The sequence below is a fragment of the Rhea pennata genome, chromosome 8 (assembly GCF_028389875.1).
Source record: "Rhea pennata isolate bPtePen1 chromosome 8, bPtePen1.pri, whole genome shotgun sequence".
Lineage (NCBI taxonomy): Eukaryota > Metazoa > Chordata > Aves > Rheiformes > Rheidae > Rhea > Rhea pennata.
This window is the reverse complement of record NC_084670.1, coordinates 8,199,481-8,216,042: the sequence shown is the minus strand read 5'-3', so window position 1 is coordinate 8,216,042 and position 16,562 is coordinate 8,199,481. Positions and strand designations below refer to the sequence as shown.

Here is a 16,562-nt window from a genome sequence, read left to right as displayed (position 1 = left end):
GTTGAGAGGGGTTAATTTCTGGTTAGGTTATGTCATTTTACGCCAGCATATGTAGAGTGGGGGATTTACCACCATTTTCTACACCTACACATCCTTTACAACTGTCACAATCTATTATTTTCTTCCTTTTGAAGGACAGTTGATTTTGCTAGCTGAATTGGGTATCCACCAAACTTGATATCAACTTGTAAGTGGTTCACTGGCAATTCTATAGTCAGCACTAATAACTTTCTTGGTAATCTATTGGTTCTTGGGAGGCTCAGCCATTGCTGACAGACAACCATATACCTTTGGGTTGCAGTAACATCCTAATTTAGATCCTCTACTTCTTTCCTGGAATGGACATTGACAGAGTATTTCAGTATCTGACTTTTTAACTGTTTATGGTACAGCCTGAGTTTAGTTTAGAATTTTCTGCATCTGTATTTTCTCTACTTGGCTGGAAAATACAGACTTTTATACTCCATTGAACTTTGTTTCAGATTTTGCCCAGATTCCATGTTTCCTGTTTCTGTGATTATAGATGCCAAAATTTTGGGGGCCTTTTCTTTTTGTGAGATTTTGATTCTAAAAGAAGCACAAAAAGAGAGAACTCAAGCATTATGCCATTGGGTCTGTCTCTTTGACTCTGCTGACCATCTCTGCCATAGCTCACTCACTGGTTTGGTCTGTTGAACATGAATGCCATCCTCCAATCTTGAGGAAGATCCATCCCTGATTTCACAAATGTTTCTAGGTGTCTCAGTTGTCCACTAGGAATTTTAGTACAAGTTACTGACTTACAGGCACTGCTAAAGACAGGATATTGGTCTAAGCAGACCTCTAGTCTGACCCAGCACTGTTGTTCTTATGCTCTCACAGCGTCCATTTAGTCAGTGGAATAACAGCGAGAGGGGAAAAAAAGAGCTCTTTTCATTATTTTTCTCACAAGAGCCAAGATTTTTTTTTTCAATTATTTGATTTTTTTTAAGGGCTGTTGCAAAAACAGATGGACAAAAAGCTACATCATGCTCACCTACAAGCAAACAAATGGCAACATCCCCAGTATAATTAATTGTTGCTGTACTAGAGGGGCTGCTTTTCTGGGAGGAAAGGTCTGATGTGTCTGCTGCCCTGTACAGAAAAAGTCTATCCTCACATGTATTTTAAAACATGATAAATTTAATACCAACAGGTTTCCTAGCACTACAGGATTCTAGGATCCTCAAAATGAGGCCATCCTGCTTTTCCTTAGGATGTTGTCGGTTAGATGTAGGGAGTGTTTTGACTTGCCCTGTTGTGAGGATGGTAGGTAGGACGTGTAACAAGGAGGAAGTATTCCCTAGCAATTCCTCTTTTAGACTCCTCTGTTCTCCTATATGCTGTATCTGTGTCATTTCTGTTTACCAGTGCATTTCTTTCTTCCGTTTCTCTACTTGTTCTTTAACATTTTTCCTGCTCTGGTAGCCTTTCTGTCTTTAATCAGGAAAAAAAAAAAAAAAAAAACACACAATCCCAAACCTGAGCAGCTTGGGAATTTCATTGTATAATGCTTGTCTGATACCTTCTTTGTCATTATCCTTTCTAGTACGTCGAAATAACTGCTTTGTTACCTTGATTTTTCCTGTTGGTAGGATTGTAATACATACTTACTCAAAGTTAGGTATGTTCAGGTGCTTTGACAAACCAGAAACAAAAGAAGGAAAGAAATGTATGTATTTTCCTCCCCTTTGTTTCCCATCTACATGTTTAATATTGTGAAAAGGAGTGTATTTTAACCAAAATCAAGTGCCGAATCTTCGCTGTTTCTGTGGTGGTCAGCCACCACGAATAGCTGATAGTCATGACATCAAGACATGGTAGATCTGGTGATGTGTGTGGGTATCATCATAAGAAAAGTTATTGCTAATACAGATGGAATGTGCAACATTGAATTTTCCTCCAGACTGAAAAACAAATTTGTTCTTTTTAAATCAAGAGAATATTCATTCTAATATTCTTCAGAGAATATAATGTCTAAACCTATGTTTCAGACAAAAAAGAAATTTCTGAGAGCTACTTGTCTTTCTAGTGAAATTACCAATAAATTTAAGTGATAGAACTGGTTAGTACATGCACCAACCAAAGACATAGCATATTTTACTCTAAGCAGTTTTCCTTTTCCTTACCTTACCTAACAGGAATACTGCAAACATTTGAAGCATCTTCAAAATTCCTGTTCTTGCTTAAAAATTCTTGAAGGTTGAAAACATTTCTACTTTAAAGTTGAAGCAAATTTTTATATAGGCTCATGACAGTCTGTCTGGATAGCAAAATTTTATAGGTAATGCTTTTTGGAACACGATAAAGTGGCATTGTTTTTTTTTTCAGTATCTTTCCAGATGCTGTGTAAAGTAATATACATAAATCTAACTATTACAGATTAACCTTCTTAGATGTCAGGTTGCAGCTTTTATTTATGTTTTCACTGATCAGATTAAAAATGCTGCAGACACAGGTTGTGTTGTTAATATTAAATTTTGTATTCCGGTCTGTAATAAATGACTTTCCTCTGTGCATTGGAAAAACTGGTTAGTAGAGCTCAAAGAGAGTTTAATTAGTAGGCTGTTTGTGAGACAGAATAGGTATTCTGAGTCATTGTTCAGAATTACTGTGACATTTCTTAGTGTTTTGGTGGCTTTTTGTTTTCTGTTGTTTGACAAAGTCTGTTTAGGTACAAGACCCTAAATGTGCCTGAAATAAATCATTTAATGACAAAATTACCAAGGCTTTTTAGATTTGCAGTCGGCCAGGTTTCAGATATTCTTCCTGCAGCATATTATGTTCAACATAATATTTTTGTTTTGTAAAACGTATTCTTATTTTCTGCCAGTTCTATGTGCTTTTGCTATTTCCTTTAGGCTGAGTGTGTTACTGCCACTGTTTTTGCATAAGATGCTTCAAGATTTGAGGATTCATCAGGCTTTCATCTTTGAGCTGTGCTCTCCTTTACTGATCCCTCTGCTTACAGGTTCCTCTGAATGAGAGAGCACGTTCTTGGCCTTCTGACAAAAATACCTCTCCTGTAAACCAAGTTACTTTTTGTTAAGGCAGGATTTCTTTTGCAATCTGCTAGTTTGATTCTCGAATCCATCATGAAAGCCGGAACCTAGATCAGTGCGTGGGCTCTGTTACTGTTCTCTCCTTCTGCCTTTCGTCTGCCCCTTGTCCCTCCATATGCTGCCTTAGTCTTTTAGGGTAGTGGGCTTTTTAGAGACTTTGCCTCTGGATGCCCAAAGTCACTTTTTAGTGGAAAAATACGGTGCATTTGACCAAATTCCATGCACAATACAGTATTTGATCTCTATATTGTACACTTATTGTCCACTTGATTACAGCCTGATCAATGCAAAATGAGAATCAAGCTTGCTTTTTCTGTGCTACTTTATAGTTTCTGCTCTGTTGTGTAATACTGTGTTTTTCATTTGCTTTTCACTTTGGTGATTTAAATTTGTTTGAGAATGCCAGCTTTGGGAATGTGATGCAGGAGAGGAGGACAGGTCTGCTGTAATGAAGCAGGTACCTCTTCCATAACCTGCTGGTTTTCACTGTTGAGTGCTTTTTCTCCTTGGTTTCAGAATATATAATTTCTTTATCCTTTCTTAATTTTATCCTCTCTTTTATGTGTAGCATTTAAGTAGCCTGTTTCAGTATTTCCTCTCCAGTCATAATGCTCACACATTTGAAATATTTAGGCTTTTGCGTCTCCTTTTAATCACTGCTTAACCAAGGGATGGCATATTTTAATACTGGACATTCTCAAGTCATTCTCAAGCCTCAAGTCATTTTTGATTATATCTGTTATTTTAAATTTGTCTCCAGTTTTGTTGCTTGCTTTCTTATATATTTTTTACTGTAGCAGGGTATGGCTTTCTTATGTGCTACTGGTCCAGCAGTGTTGTGTCCTCTTTCCACGAGGTGATGCAGCCTATTTTAGATGTAATACAACCTATTTTAGATGTGAAAGGCTTTCTACCACACATTGCACAATTCTATCTGATGCATTGATGTCTTTTTAATTCGTGTTGTAGATTTTATTTATTTATTTTCCTACACTGCTGCTTACAGGGTTTTTTTGTGTTGGTATGTTTGTCATTTTTCCTGGATGGGTTTGTTTTCACAATTTCTTAGCCTGTATCTGTCTAATCTATGTCTTCCTTTGTTTCATTTTTCTCCTCTTCTGCTTTGGATTTGCTGGTCTGGATAGATGATAAGTCATGGCTATTTCTTTTCCATTCATGCCTGTCTGCAGAACACTGGATTTTTATAGTACAGTTCCTGTTCTGTTCTGGGACAAAGAGGGGAGGAGTGCAGCCTTGTTCTTCTCAGAACAGCTGCTAATTCAGAGGCTGCATGCCTCTTAAAGGGAGGGGGAGGAGAAGATGAAAAGAACTAAAGCAGGAGATGTCAACTGGGGAAAAAAAATCCAAATATTTGCTCAGAAACTGAACTCCAGTTGTCTTATATATGTCAAGAGCAATAGCTTCTAAAAACATACTTAATCAGTTGCTTGCAGTAGTATGAATGCACCCATGCTTAAAATCCAGTTTTACATTTAAAGAAACTTGAAAAGGAAGCAAGAACAACAAAAAAGAAAAACAAGGATAATATATTCTGCAGCATGAAACGTGCTTGTTGTTCGCAAGATATCTCCAGTCCAGCACAACTCTCACAAGCACTGTGGTCCAATAATAAGGTAGCTAGCATAAGGTGGGGGAGATGCAGTTTTAGTTTCCTGGTCTGGTAATTGTGTTACTCTGTCTAAGTTCAGCCTAGAAATCTCAATGCATTTCAGTTTCTGTCCTTCAAAATAGGAATAAAAGTGCTTTCCTCAAAGTGGTGTTTGTGAGGAAAGGTGCATTAAAGAGATAAAATGCTTCTATGCTTTGGTAATGGGGACTACAGAAGACTCCAGCCAAGTCGGCAGCATCTGTCTCAAACTGGTGCCTAGGCTTTGCATGCAGATTAGTCCAAGTGGTAAAGTACAGTAATTACACAGCTGACTTTGTTAGAAGTCTGTATAGTGTGCAGTTAAGACAAAAGTCTTATTTCAGATGAGAAACAGTACATTTCAAACACTGGAAGCCTTTAAAAGTCTCTGAGGCAAGAGTCTTGGACATTTGCAAGAGTATGCATGTTTAATGCCACTGTCATGGTCAAGTTTAAAATGGAGTAACTGCATGTTTTGGAAACTCCTCTTGAAATGTGTCAGATGCTTCAAGCTCAGGGTGTTATAGCCAATGTTTAGATTTCTTCCCCTCTCCCCCCCCCCCCCCCCCCCCCATAATGAAATTCCTTGGACTGAATGTGTTTCAAGAGGAAGAATAATCAGTGGGAGTGGGATTTTCAGAGGTGCTGTTGTGCTTTTGGACAGTGGCGGGCTCGGTCGAGGTGTGCTCCGTTTTGTTAATTTGCTTTCCAGATTGATGTGTGGGGCTACTTCAGAATAAAAAACATTACTGTGTCTAATTTTGAGGGATAGCAGGTAATGTCAATTGGTATTTATTTTCCCTGAGAGCTGATAGTGTTTCAACATCTCTGAGAATCAGACCATTAAGTTACTGTATCTTGCGTTAAGAGATTTGTCAAAAATGCTGAGAACAACAAAACTGATGCTGTTTTAACCTTCTCTGGTATAGGCTGTAGAAAAGGCTTTCTAATTTGGAAAAGTAGTTCTTGAATGACCTTGCTTTTTTGTTGAGGGAAGTTTGGGATCAGAGATTTTTTTTTTTAATTTTGTTTTTGAGATCACCGTATCCAGGGCCTGGTGATTCTCTTCCAAATAAAGATTGAGATTTGGACATCACAGTTATCGCGCTAGTACTAAAGATTTGATTGTCTTATGTACATTTATAAGAATCTGTTTCATGTTTTAGGTAAAACCTTTTTTTTCCCCCTTTATACTCTAGGCTTGTTGTCGTGGTACCTCAGCAATTTCCATTCAGATATTAAAACTGCGTGAGTAGCTGGCTGTATGTCTGGTTCGTTTTACCTCCTTTATCCTCTCTCTCAGGGAGAGTTTTGTGCGGGATGTAGTACTCTGTTTGCAAGGGTTTCCTTTGGGGCATTTTCATCTTGTATCAGTGCATCTGTTCGAGAAGGCCTGGTGGAAAGCAGCCCCCCTTGGCTGTGAAGGTGTTAGGTCCTGAGACAGTGTGTAGCTCCGGTAGGAGTTTGTTGGGCAACTCCTCACTGCCTCCTTATAAAGGCCCGTCACCAGCGCAGACCAGCTTTTATCAGGGTCTTTCTGGCATTGGCAGGATGAAGGCAGTGATAGGCATCATCTCCCTGCAAGATTTCTTATGGGGAGAGTCTCACCTTTGCTATCTGGGAGTCGAGGTGTCTATGTCTTCTGGGGAAAAAATTTGCTTGAGGGATCTTGTCCAGTCTGGGCAGGTTTTACATCAGCATATGCATTTTTACAGATGCTTGAGCTCAATCTAGGCTTCATCTGTGCCGTGCACGGAGGGATATGTATTTAGATTTCATTTTGCTGACTTGTTAAGTACATAAACTACCAGCAGGGGCTTGGGGGGATTCTGTTGAAAGGTGTCCCCGTTTGAATCTGGAACCTAGCATTCCTCTCCAGTAGCATCGTTAGAAAAAGGATCCAATGCTTGAACGGTATCTAGTTTTTAACCAGAAATTAAGTATTGCTCCTTAACTGTAGGTGTATTCCAACATCAAAGCACATTTTGGACCATAGAGGGGCGCTGGGATTGGGATGTCAGCCAGTCAAAAATTACCTAATTTTAGTCAAAAAACCCACACCATTTTACTCCTCGCCCCTCTGTCTTTTTTTTTTTTTTTTTTTTTTTGCTTTGAAAAAGACTGCATATTTTTTCCCCTAGATTCTTGCAAAAGTGACAGGTGTATTGTGATAGGAAAAAGATGTTTCCTTACTCACTGCTCATGGACAAAATTTCTAGAATAAATTCTAGTCTGTAGGACTATAAAGTGTTTGTACTTATATTAAGTAAACTGTAGACTAGATGGATGCTGCGATAAAGAGCTGCACTAAGCACAGAAGTTACGTTCGTGCTCGGGTTATAGGGGGCTTTGACACCGAGAGCCTTAGTTTAATCCTTTGGTTGAATGAGTACTGTGTACCAAACCCACTTGCCTCTTGTTTTATTTCTCTTGTAATTGCATTGTGTATCGCTGCAGTGGCAGCGGGTTCTTCCCCTTGACAAAGGGGTGGAAAATGAATGAGACTTACGTTAATGTTACAAAAAGCATCAGATAGGGAGCAGAGTTTGAGCTGGACTGAGCCATCTATGACTCGGTCTCATTTTTCTGTGGTCTGAATTTTCTCTCCATGATATACCTCCTTTTTAAGGTAGACAGCTTTATTGGTTGGTTACTGTCATAGAAACAACAACAAGAAAAAAAGTGAAGTAGGCAATTCACTTGACCCTCTTTGTACATTTTGAATGCATCTTCTCAGTGGTGTTTATATAACCTTCTCCGAAAGCCCATACTCCATACGGCTTTTCGTATGAGTTGTAGACATTCTTTGTCCTTTCAGGAATGCGTGGGGGTTTTTTAAACACTTTTGAAATGGTTTGGCGTCTTACATGGTAGTGTTCTGAAACAGGATTGCCAACTGTGGTAGGACTTAACCCAAATGTAGTCAAGTCTCTTACATTACTGTTATTTAGAGGATAGAGAGAATGATGACTCTTTCCTAGTGCTCAAGTCTTTTTTGCTTTCTTGTTTTCTTGGCAGATTTCCTTAAATAGTATTCATTAGGAACATGCCCAATTCTTGAGAATTACTTTTGGGGAAAGCTCAAGAGTGTGTGCATGTGTTGTGTTTCTACTTCGAAGTCTCAGGTACATAGTGGAATTTGAGCTCAACTGTTTGATAGAGAAAGAAGTTCAATCTGGTAGATCCTTCCCTGGATGTCCGCTAAGATTTGGAACAGGCAAAAGTCTGAGCTGAGAGATGCAGGGAAATCATGGTAAGCATTATTTTATCTTTTGTTTCCAAACCCAACGTGACTGAAGGCTGTTACAATCTGACGGCTTTTGCATGGCTAATACAAGATGAGGTGTCAGACTTGGCCTAGTTCTGAAAGGCAGATACTGTGTCGCAAGGAAAAGCATCAGTGCTCTGTGGCATTCATGTAATGGTTGTCAGATGGACAACTTTTAATCAGTTTTTACATTTGGGCAAGAGATAAAAAAAACATGATTTAAGGAAGCTAGCATTGCTGCTGTCCCATTCTGTACTTGTTTTCATAAATAACTGTTTGTAGTGATGACCGCAGTCTTTTAACATGACTGCCGGTGTGATTTATTTTAAGAACAAATATAAAAACTGTTTTTTATCTTAGTATTCATCTGCTCACAGGTAAGCAAATCAGAAGAAAGTCTAACTCTTTTATATGTTGCTTATAGAAGAGTATCCAGCAATAGGAAGGCTTTAGACTTGTCTGAGAAGATTGGGTTTGTTTTTATTTTCCTTGCGGGAACGATTGCATTAGCTGTATGGAGAACAACCGGCAGGAACAGCTTATTCACCAAGCTTCAAAATAGAAGATACTGTTGTGCAATTAACACAGTTAACCAAAAACTTCCCTGAATTCATTCTTGCTTGAACTACAGTGTAGCTTTCAGAGACAACCTGAACTTTGGTTTCAGAATTTCTAGTGGTGAAAGAGCTGACAGAGTGCTTCGTAGATTGTTAACTTAATCCGTTACCTCCAGGATCAAAAATGGGACAAATACCTTCCCCACGAAAACATCATTTACGTAACTGTATGGATACGTAACTGTACATTTATTCTACTGGGAAAAATTGTACTTTTGGTGAGTGTTAATGTAGTACTGTGGAGGTACCTTTAGCCCTTTCTGTTCAGGTGAACAGTTTGATCTTCATCATCTTGCAATCGAAGGCATGTTTTTCAACCCCTTAGGCATTCTCGTGGCTCTTCTCTTCACTGTCTTGAAGGCATCAGGATTTTTCCTGAAATACATACACCAGAACTAGGTATGATGCTTCAGTAGCTAAGCATGCTGCCAAAACCAGAAGCAAAGATTTTCTGCCCCTTTTTAAGTGTGTGGGTTTCATGCCAGGAGGGATTGTTCTAACCCTTTTGGTAGCACTGCAGAACCAAGATGTGGTTGATTATCTGCCACCCTCTATTTCTGTTTTCCTATGTAGGATCCCCATTTGAAAAATATACCAGGATTCTTGGTTTGTAGGGAAATAATCTTGCATTTGTGAAGCAGTTTACTGAGGATTTTAGATTGTTTTGTATCCTTGCTCTGTCCTCTTTGCTGATTTTCTTTCCTCCAGTCTTTGTGCTGTCTGCAGTCTTCATGACTGAGGAGTTTGTTTTTTCCACCCATTGATGGAAAATGTTGAACAGCTTAAGTTAGGGCCAAGAGCTGTTTCCTAAAAGAGACAAGTAGGAAAACGTCTTTCTGATGACTTCCTGTTCACATTTCCAGTTAGAGATCTGTCAGCCAATTTTTAATCCATTTAATGTGTGCCATGTTAATTTTGTTTTGATCTAGTAATAAGCAGTACCAAGTGAAGTGCTTTGTAGAAGACTAAGTATATCAGTGCTATTACACTGATACTCTTAAAATTTGTAAGTCAAACTTGTAATCTCATCAAGAAGGATGTCAGTTCAGTTCGACAGAATCTATTTTCCTTAGACCTAATTTGATTGACATTGATTTTATTACCTTTCTCTAATTCTTTATTATTAGAGTCCAGTTATCGAGTATTCTGTAGTTTTGCCTTGCTCAGCATTAGACTGATGGACCTGTGATTACTTGGGTCGCCCAGTCCTCCCTGTTCACATTTCACTACAAAATTGTCTTTCATCTAGGCTCTTGGAATTTTGTTCAGTGTTTTAAGAACTATTGAAAATCACAAAAGAGCCATTTGCCCATCGTTTTGAAAGCTGTTCTGTGCAAGTAACCCATGTCTTTTAACTCAAATGTGTACAATTTTAGGAGCTGCTGTTTAACATCCCCCTAAGTTACTAGTTAATACTGCATCTAGCTGCTTTAGGTGTATATATAACACATCTGTTTTCTCTGCATTGTTGCTGATATTATCACCCACTAATGAATCGGCATGAATTTTAAGACATCTTTTCCATAGTCCAAAAAAATTCTTTGTTATCCTGACCTTTACTAGCCAGAGATTTTTCTGGTTTTCATTTCTCTCATCAACTTCCTATGATTTTCTCTTCTAGCTTATATTGGCTTCTCTCTGTTTCTCCTTTAATCTCTTGTAATTTATCTGTGGAATTGGCTTAAGCAGACTGGCTTATAGAGGATCTAAGGTTTTTAACTGGCATGGCCTTTTTTATATTTATAGCTTTTTGGGTGTACGGTTGGATGTTATTAAACGAGACCTTCTCTCAGTTCGTTTTAATCTCAGTGGTTTTCAGGTCTGTAAAATGGAGCCTTCTAAAGAATGAAGTACGAACATTAGCTTGCAGTTTGTTTTGCATGCATGTTTTTAAATATGTCAAGTCATGATCATTTTTACCCGTGTTATTGCTAACTTTAGACCAATTCTTTACCAGATCATAGGAGGTCTTCTACTGACTTTCCCCAGGTCGAGTAAAAGATTCTGTAAGAGCTGCAGTAAGGGTGATATAAAAAGGTATTGTTTTAGGATCATGTAGAAATACTTGTGCTTGCCCTACTGAATCACAGCGTGCAATGAAGTGGTGGATTCCAAGTCACAGAAAATATTTACTATTTACGGTCCTGCTCCTGGGAAGTGTAGCATGGGAATGAACTTCAGTGTCTGTGTGGCATCCTACTGAGAGGTCCAGCTGCTTGCTTCATATTGCCAGATTGCGTCCTAAGAAATGTTGCTCTTCTTGAGTGCATGCAATGAAAGTACATAATTTAAAAAAATATGAAAATTCGTGTTGCTTCACCATGTTCTGGAACAAATCTTTCTCTTGTTTCTCTCCCAGTAACAATTTTTAGTTCTTTCATATCTATAGTCTGCCTTTTGTCTGACATAAGGTGTATTGCTCTTGAGGATAATTTGAAAGTAGTATTTTTAGCTGGATATATCTTTCTTGTTTGTTTCTTAGCTGTAAATGTTTAGTACACTAAAACTTTATGATGTCTGCCAGCAGTCATAAAGCTTTTCATAAAATGTCTTTTTGGGAAATTTCTTTTCGATTTTTGAGCTATTAGAGAGGGAGGATTCTTTGTGCATTTCATGGTAGTGTTTTGGGGAGAGGCTGTTCATAGGTGACCACTTCAAAATACAAAATCAAAAAAAAGATATTTCTGAAATGGCATGCTATTAGCTGGAAGAAATTTCTCCTTCCGGTATCACTAATATGCAATGAAGCATACGGCAGAGTACAGCCAATAGGAATTTGCTAATTGAAACAACTGCACCAACATTTCAGTGGGCTGCAAAGGTGGATTTTTTTTTTTTTATGATTAATGTTAGAGCTTTTTTTGAATTAAATTCAGCTTTCAGAACGCTGAGTAGACCATTGCTAACTTTTTGAAGTGATAAATTACAGTGTGAGAATATAATGCAGATAATATAGTAGTTACTGTACTTGATACAAAAATCACAACCAATAACATATGAATAGCAAACTTTAAATTCTGTTAAGTTTTGTATATTTCATGATATTCAAGAGTATATGCTAGTGAGAGGAAATCATATTTCTGTATATCTGTTATTCTAAGCAAAACTTTATGACAATGTAATTGTTTTCTTTAAGCCAAGTTCTGCAGCCATGCATACAAATGACTGTTCATTTTAGTACCCTTTATGCTCCACCTTGGAGAAAATATTTATATTTCCAGTTTGTAATGAAGATTGGAGATGCTGATATCTAAATAACTTCGGTAATGTTACTAGAGAACTCCAAGGAAGGGAGCGAATGATCTGTGAAATTTTTGTATCATTCTTTTATTGTATAGTCATTATTTCCCTTCCCTGTAGTTTGTTATCTATAAATGTTTTCTTTTTTTAATCTATAGGCTCTTTCTTGCAGTATTATTTACAGAAGTGGGGATGTTCCTCTGAGAGATTATTAAAAATCATTTTATGTAGTTTAGAAGCTGGTCATGCCGTGTGCCTCAGTGGTAACAGTGATCAGGACATTTAAGCTCATGTTCAGGCAGACTGATGCAAGTCCCGGGGCCTTGAGTTAGCTCCTTGTATTAGCTGCACATCTCCGAAGGCTGATGGGCAATTAATGGGAAAGGTAGGCATGTAAACTCCAGTTATCCAAGCCCTGATGTCTTCACCTCCCTTACTCTTCCATAAAATGAGATTCATTCCCTATAGAATGGTTTCCTTATTCCTGAGAATGCTGAGGATTAAATATATTAAGGATTTGAGGTGTTCAGATGCACTATAACCAGAGTATGTGAATTGTCTTAGTTAAGCAAGAACATGAGGAAGGCACAGTATGAAAAGTATCTTTACAGTATTTCTGCTGCTGGCTTCGTGCTCAGACTTTAATCTTTTCTTGGTCATGTCATGTAACTTGGGTAAAAATATTTTTGTTGTGATTGAGCTCTCCAGGAAGAATGGGTATACTATACTGCTTTTCCTCAAGTTAAATTGATTGGAGGAAATTGTGCCTTGGAGTAGTTTAAAACAGTCATTTCTTTTCCGTCATTCTGCATGTGGGCATTTTAGGAATGAGCTACACTGTTTCTGTGGATTTTTAAGGTATTCCATAACACGGTTAGGAGCTTTTAGTGTGTTGATCTCATTTTGTAAGACAGAAGCACCTCCAGTATTTGTGTTTCAGCAAATGCTGTACTTCTGGTGGCGTCTGATTTTTGAGAAGATCAGAGGCTTCCTTGTAGTCCAGGAGAGAAAGTACCAAAGCTCTGTGCTTCGGTGGCAGAGTCTGGGCCTCCCAGGTTCATCCAGGCACTTCGTAGGCAGCTGCTTTCACAACCTCCGCTTTCTCCATGCAAGAAGGTGCTGGGTTGCCACTCAGCACTGCCGCAGATAGACAGAAATGTTCTGTCAAGCCACTTTCACAAGCGCTTCTGTTCTTCTTGGGAGGGTTTTTCACGTGCTCTCTTTTTCCATTGCTTGTGAGCAGAATCACTTCGATCCCTGCGTACAGCAGAGCCCAGAGGCAGGTTGTGTTTTGCCCGGGTAGTCTCCAGACACACTGTAGAAGTATATGGGGAATGGGGTAGCTGAAACACAAACGATTCCCTGCCTGCTTGGACTTGGCTTGTTTTTGAAATCTGATTATCTGTGTTTATATGCTCTTAAGCATACGTACGTGAAGAAAAAACACAAGAATTACTGTCTTTTCCAAATGTCCTCAGTAGGATGCGTAAGAGGAGGGAATCTGGAAGCTGTTGATCTTGCAAAATTGGTGCTTGGGAATTGGAGAAAATCATCGTTTTGGTACAGGTTTTCCTTGTCCCATACAAGCACGCGGCTTTGTCCCTACCTGGTGGGAATGCTCATCTCCGGTGTTAACAGCGCTGCCTCGCCAGTTCCATGATGCTTGCCCGAGTTATTAACTAGGTCTTCTCTTTCTACTACAGACATAAACACAAATCATGCTAGTATAACAAGAGCTGTTGAAATGATTTGGGCGGTTAAAGTGGGCTCCTGCCACCCCGTGTGCAGCAGCAGTTGTTGTACTGTTTCGGTTTTGCCATCATCACCAATACACTGAGGAAAGATTTAACACAATTTCTTATCCTAGTGCAATGTGATCTGTCCTTTCTCCTCTTATTTACTGACTGCGTGCCAAACAATAAAATGATAGTAGGTAACTGGTTTTGTGAATGTCTTAATCAGCTGCTTTAAGGCTAATGTTATAGCACTATTTCTTAATTTTCGCATTTTTTTTAAACTGATAATGTTATTTATAAACAGTAGCAAAATTATATGCGTTCTTCTTACCCTTTTTTAGTGATAGCCTCATTCTTTGTTCTAGCCGGTCAACCAGTTATGTTTATTATGAACTCAGCACCAAACTCTATATAATTCTGCTGATGTCAACCCTTGGGTTACACACTTTTCAGTAAACTATTGGAGAAGAGTGGGTTGAGTAGGGAGCAGAGGGGTTTTGAAGTAGAACTACAGAGCAACTTTAAAATTTGTATATTGGCTTCTGCTGTATTAAGAAGGTAATGAAATGGTTAAGAATGGCATAGAGAGTATAGGTGAAAGCAGCTGAAAATGAACAATGGAAAACAATTTTGATCCCACTTTTGGAAATTGTTCATACACTAAAAAGATACTAAGTCCTTTTTTTTTTCTTTTTGTTTCTTGTGTTTCAACAGGGCAGAGTTTAGGGTATGGATTTGTTAACTATATTGATCCAAAGGATGCAGAGAAAGCCATTAACACTTTAAATGGACTCAGACTCCAGACCAAAACCATAAAGGTAAGACAATACAAAGAGCCTTTTGCTAAATTCACAAAGAGGAGAAAACAGTTGAAACAGTTTCTGGCAGTGTCATGACTATTTTAATCTCCCATTGCAAGGGGCACAGCTAACAGCTCATCCTGAGAGCAATGGAAGGATGAGCAGAAGATAACACTTCTCTTCTTCCTAATTGCTAGTATTTGTTAGGGGGCAAAAAGTAACAGGGAGATCTTTGACATGTTGCAGTGGGATTTAAATGTAGAATAAAACACAATAGTGATACTGTTACATAAACAGAGGTGACATACGCGATTGTTCATAAATAACAATTACACATTTTCTTGGGGTGGTTTTAATGACAAATAGTTTGACATAAATTCTTCTTCAGTGACACTCATTTTATTGTCAGGTATTGAAAGCCTGTTTCTCTTGAGTTAAAGTGTACCATTTTCAAAAAACAGTATTTTTTTTCAATTTTCCCATGCTTAGTTTGATTTATTCTTTTAAAAGCAAGAGGGATTAGTGATCCCACTGAAGTCTCTCACTTCATTGTCGTAATAGACCATTAGTTATTCAATGACCTTCTTTAGTGGTCTCACAAGAAAAGCAAATTTCTACACTGTCACATTTTTTGCTGCATGGCTGATGAAGCTTTTTTAAAATAGCTTACAGAAAATTTCCCCATCCCAAACTCTGACAAATATTCAGGCTTTAAAGGAACAAATAGCAAATCTGATTTAGATTAACTGAAATAGCTTCAGTTGTTTTAGAATGCTGGCTTTTGATTTGTGCTATTTTCTTAATTTTTTTTCTGTATTTAATTTCTATTTCAAAGCCAAAAAAGTTGGATATAAATAGAATTTTTACTTCTGAAAATATCTGTGCAATAATGTTGGTAGTTTTATATCTTGTAAAAGATACTGTATGGCTGATAATTTAGTTGTACTTGCCCTTTCTCACTAAAAGTTGTGGTTTGGGCCAAGTGTTGTTTCCTAAGGCAAAAATATTTGTTGAATTCTTGTGCACCTCTAAGGATTGTTTCAGGCAAATTTTTCCTGATTGAATTGGTTGATTAGTCAAAAATTGAGTGACAGTTGAGCTGAATGTAATGAAGATAAACTAATTGTATGGATTATATAGCGAACGGTGTTTTCAAATATCTGAACAGGTCCATGCCGTATATATATGTGCATGTGTGTGTGTGCCATATATCAAAATGCTCACAGCAGGATTTTATGCAGTTTAATACACAGAAAAAATTTAAGAATACATAAGGTAAAGCAGCAATGTCTACCGTCTTATCAGCTGCTGCAGGTGGAAATGTAATGCCTAGCCTCTGCAGTTTCCACTTGCAGTGGAAAGCTGAGCAGCAAGAAAGTTGTTTAAAATATCTGTGTTTTCACATCTCAGTTTTTTTTGCTTTGTGAGCGAAAACAGTGCTGTTGTATTTGTGATACTCCAAGGCTACAGGAGACATGTAAGCTACAAAAAACAAACAAACATAAAAACCAAACCAAACTAAATCCAAAGCCAAAAATCATTATTTTAGATTTCTCTTGTGCACATTGAATAAAACAAAATAAGCTATTACACCTTTCAGCATAGCTTTATCTTTTACAGTGAAAGTTTTGTATTCGTTAGGAACTTGGCATGCTAAAACATCCTTGAAGAATGTTTTTTCTGTGACTTTTTTAATTCACTTTATATAATATGGCAGGTAGTTTATTAGGTTTGGGTTTATTTTATGCTTATTAATAACTAGTAGACTTTTATAGAGTACATGAAATTTTGTTGGGCTCTTGAAAGCTATTAAAATTTAACAAGCGAGAGATTGATCTGACTTTACGTACACAGGAGTTGCATAATTTCTTCAGTGATTGGGAAGAAATGCATAGTATGTAAAACAGCTTATTTAAACAAGTATTTACAAGGTCGTCTAAAACTAACCCAAAGCACTTTTTGCTTTAAATAGCCGGGCTTTGTGCACGTGGATGTTTAATCAGCAGTTTCCAACACAAACACAAATTGCAGAACAGCATCTTGCTACCTCACCTTATCCTAATGTTTTTTTTCCATTGTTTTAATCATAATATTGCTTTTAGAATTAGAATTAGGTCTGCTTCCCTGGGTACTGTGTGGTGTGCATGGAGGTCTCCCAATGTTCACGTTAACG

At 37.8% G+C, this 16,562-nt stretch overlaps 1 protein-coding gene across 2 annotated transcripts in view; it reads left to right on the top strand.

The window, feature by feature from the left end:
* ELAVL4 (ELAV like RNA binding protein 4) overlaps positions 1–16,562 on the top strand; it is a 62,624-nt gene that overhangs the window by 29,326 nt on the left and 16,736 nt on the right. For both annotated transcript variants that reach the window (XM_062580988.1, XM_062580987.1), the window contains exon 3: positions 14,304–14,407. In XM_062580988.1, the coding sequence (XP_062436972.1) occupies positions 14,304–14,407 (104 nt within the window). The remainder of the gene's footprint in view (positions 1–14,303; positions 14,408–16,562) is intronic.